This window comes from Amborella trichopoda, chromosome 3 (genome assembly GCF_054954075.1).
Source record: "Amborella trichopoda isolate Santa Cruz 75 chromosome 3, AtrichopodaSantaCruz75HAP2 v2.0, whole genome shotgun sequence".
In the NCBI taxonomy this organism is placed as follows: Eukaryota; Viridiplantae; Streptophyta; class Magnoliopsida; order Amborellales; family Amborellaceae; genus Amborella; species Amborella trichopoda.
Genome location: NC_142338.1, coordinates 49,548,616 through 49,557,852, shown reverse-complemented (window position 1 = coordinate 49,557,852; position 9,237 = coordinate 49,548,616). Strand labels below are relative to the sequence as shown.

Sequence of the window (9,237 nt, the reverse complement as noted above, 5' to 3'; positions counted from 1 at the left end):
TTTGAAGATAAATTTACTTGAGTTTGAGGTTATTTGATAATTTTTTTCAAGGGAAATTTATATAAATATCATCTGCATTTTTCAGAACTTACAAAATATCTATAATATTTTATATTTTACATTCATTTCTTACATTTTAAGAATTGTTTTGTAATTATTAATTTTTTACACATTAGATTCAACTTGTATTTAAGGAGCTTAGGAGTTGCTGCAATAGGCGATGAGACGAAGAAAAAATGACTTAGTTGGGCTGGTCATATGTAGTGTAGACATACTATAACTCCAATTAGGAGGACCAATTTTATTCAAGTAGAATGTTTTTAAAAGGCAAGGGACTAACCCAAAAAGACATGTATAAAAGTAGTAATAAGAGATATGGTGACTTATGATTTTGACTATGGGTATAGTCCTTAATAGAGCAGAATAACGAAATAGGATTCGTATCGTTCCTAAATAGTTGGGATAATATTTTGATGATGATAATGGTGATACATCGGATTGAATTTAATTTTTGTATCTATATTTTCTCAGCACCACATATATGCGAAAAAATTATACTTCTACCAATTTTAGGTGTATTTTAGCTATTTTATTATTTAAAATCTTATTTTTCTAGTTTTTAGAAGTGCGTAATAGTGAGAAGTATTAACATTCGAAAAGTAAACTTAATCCGATTCATAAAAAAAATATGAAAATTAAATCCTTATATGATTTTAAAAACTAGGATATAAGAAAATTTTAAATTTCACAAAAATATAAGGGATAACTACTAAAACTTATGTGTTGTCGATTTTCATTAGGGTCTAGTTTGTACATGGTTGAGATCCTAAATAATCAAAGTAAGGCATACTTCTAAATAGTGTCCAAGATGATTTTTCGGTAGTAACAGTCCTTGTGATGGACTAAGAATTTATTTTCATTTATAATTATAAAATTTAAAGCTTAAAAAATAATATAGATCTCCATAAAATGTATTACAAGATCCGTCATTTTTCAGACTTGAAAACTAATTTTTTTAGTGTCGGTGCATCTTGAGGTCGAGAAGATTGATTTGAGAGTTTTTTTTGACATGAAACAACCTCTTTTAGTAAATTTTGGGGGTGCGTCTTAATTTGATCGTTTAAGGCCGCAACCTTATATAAACCTTTTTTTTAACTTCCATTACGCAAGGGGGCATCCAATGAAATTCAAGAGCTTTATCGGGCCGTACGTGGCGCCGCTGGCTACGAGATTTCGAATATATATTCGGGTAATTATTTTGTATTTTCTTCGAAATCAGATACCGTTCTGGTTTTTAGAGAAGGCGCGGTTGTTGAGAGAGAGGGGCTTGTCAGAGGAAGAAAGCTTGCTGCAATCTCGAAATTCTGGGATAATATAGAGCAGGCGTGGGACGGCATTCCAGAGAGACAAAGCGTGGTGTAATCGCAAAAGAGGCCTGATTTTTCAACAAAGAAGGTTTGAGGCTGGCAAGCCTATACTCATGTACAGAGAGGGTGTCGAGGTTAGAATCTTAAACCCTAATTCCTCGTTCCTTTTAACTTGATTTTCTTCTTCCTTTTGTTTCTCGTTCCTTTTACCTTGATTTTCTTCTTCCTTTTGTCTCTATTTCCTCCATTAATCTTATGACCTCTGAACCCTAATCCACGAATTTTCTCCTCTCTTCTCTCTGCAATCCAAGAACCGGTCTTTCCTTTCTGTGTTGCCGTTCCCTTCTTCGCTCAAAGTTGAATCCTAGTTTCGATTGCATCTTTTCTAATTCCTTTAAACCAAAAAGAAATCCTGATTCAAAAACCTGTCGAACCTTAAATTTCCCTTTCCCTGACCAAAAAGCCTAATTTTATCTTTTTTGTTATCGTTTCCTTCTTCTTGCAAAATAAAAAACCCTAATTTTCTTTTCTCTTGTGTTTTTTTTTATCCCTGTTACCCCAACCTCTTATTTCCTCTCATCTCTCATTAATCCAAAATACTAATTCCTCCTCTTCCTGAAACCCTAATTTTCCTATTCTGAGACCCCTAATTCCACCTTCCTCTCAACCATGCTTTCAACCCCTGGTCGATCTCCCCGCTATCTTCCTGAACCAGACTCTTCAGAAACCCCAATTCATAGTTATCTCAAAAAGCCCAAGTGCGCACACCCTAAGGTCCTTGATGAAGACTCTTATGTGGCCGCCATTGAAAAGATCGTCGAGCGAGACTTCTTCCCTGATATACCCAAGCTCCAAGATCGCCTTGACTGGCTCGAAGCAGCTCGGACAGGTGATCCAATGTCCATTAGAGACGCACAGCTCAAGATCCTAGAGAGAAGGAATCCAGGTCTAGCCCATCCCAATGCTCCCACTCCCACACCCACACCTGGCTCTGATTTTGGCTTCACACCATTGAGCCACTTGAACCCACCAGACACATCTCCTGGTCCAGTGAATGAGTCCCTGTCGCTTAATGAGTTCTTTAAGAAATACACCAGTGAGGATAACCAGAGCTTCTCGGAGATTATGCAGACGGTTAATAGAAAAAGAGAAGAGAAGTTACAATATTTGCTTAAGGGTGAAGTTCCGGCTGATTCGCTAGAAATTGGACTGAAAACTGATGGTTATGGGACCTCAGGGCAACCAGTTGATACATTAAAAGGCTGGGGTTTTGAGGCAAAGAACCTCCTGATGTATGATTCATCTAATAGGAGTGAGGCACCACTAACTGAGGCTGAAAAGATTGAGAGAGCAAAGGGGTTTACAAAGGAGATTAATAGAGAAAATACGAGGTTTCATGGCAAGGTTTCAGAGCTTAGGCCACGAGAAGAGGACCCAGTTGCTATTCTTTACACTCCCGTTCCCGGCCAAACGCCGGGAACTTGGCCTTTCCCCAGCAGGGCTTCTGATAGTTCAAAGAAATATGACCTTGAAGTCTTGAGGAAAACACCCGATAATAAAGGCGCTGGAAAATATGGGTTTGTTAGAACACCTTCTCCTATGCCCGGTGTGGAAGAATCACCCTTTATTACATGGGGTGAGATTGAGGGTACACCGGTGAGATTGGATGGCGAGGATTTTCCTGTGGGTGGTGAAGATGGGCCCCAGTTCAGGATCCCCGCTCCCCCATTGAGAGATTCGACTGCTCATAATCTCTCTAGAGAGGCAGCAAGGAGGCTGAGAGAGAAATCGGGGGGTATGAGAGAGAAACCACCACTACCCATAAGAGCTCGGAGTAGAAGCGCAAGCCCAGGCGTGCGGACATTATCGTCGGCTGCACAAAAGTTTGTGAGGAGCGTTAGAGCAAAGGTATCAAGTACAGTGGATGAATCACTTCGAGCTAGCTATAGGGCAAGCCCAAGCCCACGGGTTCCCACCAGGTTTGCAAGGGATGGGAGCTTGGGGTCAAATAGGTCTCCCTCTGTGAGAGAGGGCAGCAATCCCCCTTGGTAAGGTTCAAAGGCTAGTGAAATGGTTGTTGTATGGGTTTGTTATCTGGCTTGGTGGTTAGGGCGTTAGACCTCTGCTTTGCATATGGCGAAGAAGGTTCTAATCCTAGCCTACCTACTGCCTCTTTCCCCTCCCCCTCACCCCCCAAAAAGGGAAACAGAAAAGGTAATGGAGAACAATTATGAGATAAGATGAGTATAACCAATAATTTTCCTCTTTTTTTCTGTGATAAATGAAGTTAAATGATCTCCCTTTTCATGAGATATGTATTTCTATCTTCTCTTTCCTGTGGGTTGGTCACTGTATTTGGAGGCATTGTGTACATTGAAGTCGTGGCTCTGCTCAGTTTGTTTTGCATTTTTCGCATTTGTTTGGTTTATCTTAAAGTTGTTGTGATGTGTTATCACAGAAATTACGAGGTTTCATTGATTGGATTTGCTTGATTAACTTTCATGATGATTTAGTTGATATGGTGCATGTAAAGATAATACATGTCATCTTTTTTATTTTCATTTAGTCTAAGCAACAAGTTATGTATATTAGCAGTATCTTATGTTAAGTCAGAAGTCTTCATGTGCAGTCTTATTTTCGATTTAAGTGGGTTAAATTGACTAAACAATTAGTATATGCTACATGCTTCAATTTTACTGAGAATACACACAACACAGCAGCGTATTGATGTTTCCATATACACGGTGTAGAAGAAAGGAAATCTTTGTTTCATAGGTAAGAGTGGCTCAGTTATGGAGGTTTATGTGATGAGTGATGGCAAAGGGATATTTTTTTGTTGTTGATTGATGAACACAAAAGATAGAAACCTGAAAAGTAAAAAGGATAAACGGTGAATGGTAATTACTAATTCATGAGAAAAGGGGTCTCCAATCTAGAGTAATCCTGAACTCCTTCCCCCCAGAGGGAAGCCGCCTTCCAATTATATTCGTTGAGCACATGGAATTAGGAGATGGACATATTTTTCTGTCCTCCCAATATTCCATATATATTTTCTAATCTTTAGGTATGATTTGTCTCTTTATCTGAGGCCATCTAATAACATTAGGTTTATAGCATTTCACAATAAGTATGCTCAATAAAAAGTGAGGTTAGCCCAATCAAATGGGCTTCCACATAGGGCATTGGCAGAGTCATGTACCCTTGGAATATCTTACGGATTGTTCCTAGATTGGCATTTATTAAATCCAACGCTCCAGATGGTATTTGGTTCTCATAGGAACTGACAATAGATTTGAGCTTTAAAAAGTATCTGGTGACTTTGCCTATTGTGACCTGCGTTTATGATATTCGGGTCTAGCATTTAGGTTTACTCAGGGTTTTGTATTTCTTGTTGGAGCACATGTACTGGGTTTTTGTAATGAGAAAGGAAGCAAGAAAGAGTTGTAGAAGAATTCCTTAAGAATGTTATGAAGAGTTTGATGAAGTAGAATATGTGTTTTTAAATTATGTGAAGACCTAATGAGAGTGTCTAACATGTTTCCAACCCCTTGTTGGATATGAGGAGCCGTGTTAAATTTATTGTTAGAATCATATTGCCTCAATAGTTATTGTCTAACAAAATTAGAAGAAACAACCCCATGCTCCCAGTGACATTTTTCAGTAATATTTGGTATCAATGGATGGAGTGGGAGCTGGCGAACATCTGGAATTTAAAGGATTAAGGTTTATAGCAGCTAGAAAATGAGGTTTGTAGACCTTTGTCCAGCTTTCTCCTCTTTAGCTTCCAATCACTTCTCTTCTTTCCTTTTATTGCGAGCCACCTTAACAAACTGAACATGTACTTATGACACACTCTGTATTGGCTTCTTATCTTTGTATAATTTTTGTTGTTGCACCTGGTTTGGTTCTTATTTTCAATGCTGCTGTTAACCAATCACTCTCATAAGTCCCTCTGCCCTTGATTGACCCCGTAGTGTCTCTCTACTCTTTTCCCCCCACTGGTATTGGCATAAGAAGTCCCACACCTCTCCATGCGCGATATGTTGGGTAGTTTTCATGTGATTTGAGGAATAGACTTAAATGTTTGTTCTGGACATGAAATTTTTAAATTTCTTCATTTTTTTGGAACATGCCTTGATGTGTAGAAGTCCTTCCGGGGACTTCTCTCAGGACATTTGTTGGCGCTTGGTTTTAGGATAATTTGGCGCTCTCGCTCCGTTGAAATGCTTCTTATGATCACAGATTTGCATTAACATATTTATGGGCATCCTGAAACAGTAAAATTTGGCCCTTTATTTGCCAAGTTTTGAGTGTTATCATTTCGTGATGCTCAATGCTCATCAAGGCTTTCTTTCTGAAACGCTAAAACATTGGTCTATCATGTATTTAAGTGATTGGAGCCACTTTTGTGTAGCATAATGTCTAATTTGTAGATCTTGAACACACTTGGTAGTTAATAGGCTTTTATGAAAGCTACTAAAATGATTCAAAGCAGTACTTATTTCCAAATGAGTTGGAATTCCTTCTGTCAGAAAGTGCAAACTGTGCTTTTTGGTGCGCTGCCAATTGTGATACTGGTTATTCTCATTTATCTAATGCTTCCTTAGGACTCCATGATCTAGGACCTCGATTTGATTGGTCAAAAATTTTAAGATGCCTCCACTTAGGAAGGAATATTTTGCTCCTTAAGTGTTTTTCTTTTTCCGGGGTGATGTGACATTTCCCATATCTGGGAGCTATAATGGTTTGGCAGAGTTCTTTTGGTAAGTCTGCTATCCCAAAATTTTATTCATGTTTTCACTCATATCTCATTGCAAATAAGGTTTTTAAGCTATGTTATGGGATTCATGATTAGAATATATATATTGCAAGTGATCGTATGGTTCAACTTGAGAGCACCTGCTTGAGCTGTTTTCATTTCTTTGTGGAAGGGTAAATTGATAAAATTGGTTTAATCTGTCCTCTATTAATTTGTAGAGCCGTCTCGGTCAATGCCATCAAACCAGGCTGGACCGCTGTTGGACCTGAAAATGGCCTAGAACCAAGTCCAGTGCGATCGTTGAACAAGTAAAACTATCTAAACCGGCTGGTTGAGCTGGTTTAGACCTGTTATCTGGACTGTGAACTGGCTGGTCTGCCTAGTTTAGAATGTTCGCATTGTTTTGATGGCTGATCTGCTCTTGATATACATTGATCTCAACCTTTGGTTCTGATGGCATTCAAATTTTTGGTTTAGTTATTGTTCGTTCTGCTTTTTGGATTTTATAGATGAGATCGTTGATGCCTCCTGTGATTAAGTTTGTTGTGGACTAACTGCGGGGTATATTAGTCTAGCCAAATGCTAAACAATCTGGTAAGCTTTCTATCAATGGTAGTTAATTCATACAAATAAAGTGTCGCTATTTTGTAAAAAAGGACGCAGTGTTCTTTGAGACAAAAGAAACTTGTTTCTATTACACTTGGATGGGGAGAGGAGGTATGATGGCGTGTTAGAGCCCAGTCTATTTTGCTACATGTAATGGTGGAATCAAATCTAAAACTACTGTCCTTTTCATTCTAGAGAGGAGACGGTTGTTGATCTTTTGTGGACTTCTTGTAACTACAGAGCTTGAGTCATATCAAATTCTCCAAAATAATCTAGAAGAAGGCTTTGGAACACCATTGAGAATTCAACTACAATCCAGAAAGGGTTGAAGTATAGAACATTACAGTGGGAAATCTCTTGTTTATATCCGCAGGAGCTTGATTCCTATTCTCGTGGATCAATTCTGCAGTTCCTGAGTTGGACTGGTTATATTTTTTTTTAAAAAAAGAGAAAAGTAGGACCGGGCATTTTTAATAAAGTATTTTAAAAAATAAAAAACAATCATACTTTAGTGGATGAAATATTACGCGGTCAAGAAACAACATAGCCATAAGATGTATGTAGCTGAGATGCGGATGTTGAGATGGAAGAGAGTGGTCTGGCAAAAAAGGATAGAACTTAGAATGAATATATATGCGGGAACTTAGAGGTGGTTCCAATAGGTGATACGGTGAGTGAAAGTAGACTTACGTGGATTGGTCATATATAACATAGGGCTAACAAGACGAGTGAAAGTAGATTTACGTTGGTTGGTCATATATAACATAGGTTTAATACAATACGGGGTTGGAAGGGGCGAATTGGTTCAAGAAACGGGCTCCAAAAAGATAAAAAGAAGGTCTAAAAGGACATAGATGGAAGTAGTGGGAAGATATATCATAACTTACAATCTGATTGAAAGTATAGTCATTAATATAGCATAATGACTTAACAAGATTCGTATAGCCAACCGTAAGTAGTTGGGACATGACTTGGATGCTAATGATGTAATTGCTTCTTTTTCAGGTTGGAGTTTACGCCTCCGAATAGACTAAGGTAATTCCCAATTTTGACAGGCCATTTTTGAATCACTGGTTTTTATCCAAGTCAATATCTCGTCTCATAGAAATAAATAATTCTACAAGTAAAGATGGTGGAAGACCGAGAGGGCCGATGACCCCATAGGTAGGGAAATAAATGAGGGTTCTTGTCATTGTAACAGACCCATATAAGCGTCAATGAAGCAATTTAGGCACCAGCTAAGTTTAGCACCTGAGACTATTGTGTTCATAGTCTCCTTTTAGCTCATGCTTTGTCCATCATCAAAAGGACCCAAGTAAAATAAATAAATACAGATGAAGTCCATATCTTTAGGGATAGAGAGGCTGCGTGGTGAGTAATGAGATGGCACAAAGGGTTTTTTTTTTTTTTTTTTGGGTGAGTCGGTGGGGAGAGGGCCCCTACTTTTGGTAGGAATTAAGCTTAGAACGTGGTGTTGCTAATCGTCAAGTGCTAACCAATTAAGTCGGGCTCCTTCTCTAATGGCACAAAGTGTTGTGTAACAAAAAGTGTAGGTATAGATGGCTGGATGTACTGCAAATCTATTTTTGCTTCGACTCTAGGAATCCACAGCTCCAAAAATAGCACAAATCTAATGATGTTTGAATTTGAATAAATGAAATGAGTGACTTTCATTCGAAAGTACAAATCAACTGTTTTTATGGCTCAAATTTTCTTATTGTAAAAACTTCATGCAAATGGACTATTTTTTAGGCTCAAAATTTTCTGTTATTAAAAATTCATAAACATGATTGTTGAGACAACGTGCTTGAATTTTGGGAGGTAGTCGAAACGAGAGACCTACACAATTATGGAGCCTGAATCCATCTACAATACAGTACACTTTTGGATGGTGGAAGCATTGCAGTAGGCACATTTACGGCTGCAGCCAACTCCTAGCCATATTATGTCCTGTAAAATTATATGTCATTCACCATTGTGCTAAGACTATTTACTTTTTGCCAATAATACCCTTCAATGGGAGTATACTGTCTATTTACACTCTCAGGTTAAACCCCATCAAAGATTAATTTAAAGACCCCAAATTTTGGAGTTGTAACTTTAGATTAACCTTACTAAAGAAAAAACAATACTCCTATTTGTACCCTCTATAGCCGAAAAGAATAATGTATCAAGATTGAATAAAGAGACCGCCTCATTTTTAGAAGGAATGATCTATATCAGAAAACTAAAAGCTTGAAATCTTTTTTTTTTTCCACATATTTAATAGTAAAGGTTGTGATGATCAATTTGAAGTTTTCCTGAACTACAATTTTTTTTGCTAAGATTTGAGATGCTTTACTTTTTCAATAACCGCCCCTTTTTACGTCTAAAGACTAAGGGCGACTGCAGCACGCTTCTATCAACTTGTGCCCAAGCAATTGGTATTATTATATAATTTTCCAATATCAAATTCTTTTCTATTTTACTTGGGAGTATTATTTTCGACAGGGAATATTTGAACTA

At 37.8% G+C, this 9,237-nt stretch overlaps 1 protein-coding gene across 1 annotated transcript; it reads left to right on the top strand.

Annotated features, from left to right (window-relative positions):
* The first annotated feature begins 1,781 nt into the window (after window positions 1–1,781).
* On the top strand, window positions 1,782–3,679 carry LOC18429098 (DGCR14-like protein). Its single transcript, XM_006838391.4, has one exon. The coding sequence runs from the start codon at window positions 2,037–2,039 to the stop codon at window positions 3,417–3,419; it is 1,383 nt and encodes a 460-aa protein (XP_006838454.2). The 5' UTR covers window positions 1,782–2,036; the 3' UTR covers window positions 3,420–3,679.
* The last annotated feature ends 5,558 nt before the right edge of the window (window positions 3,680–9,237 follow it).

What these genes read in the sequence shown, in the direction of transcription:
- LOC18429098 (XM_006838391.4), top strand. Translation starts at nt 2,037, where the DNA reads ATGCTTTCAACCCCTGGTCGATCTCCCCGCTATCTTCCTGAACCAGAC.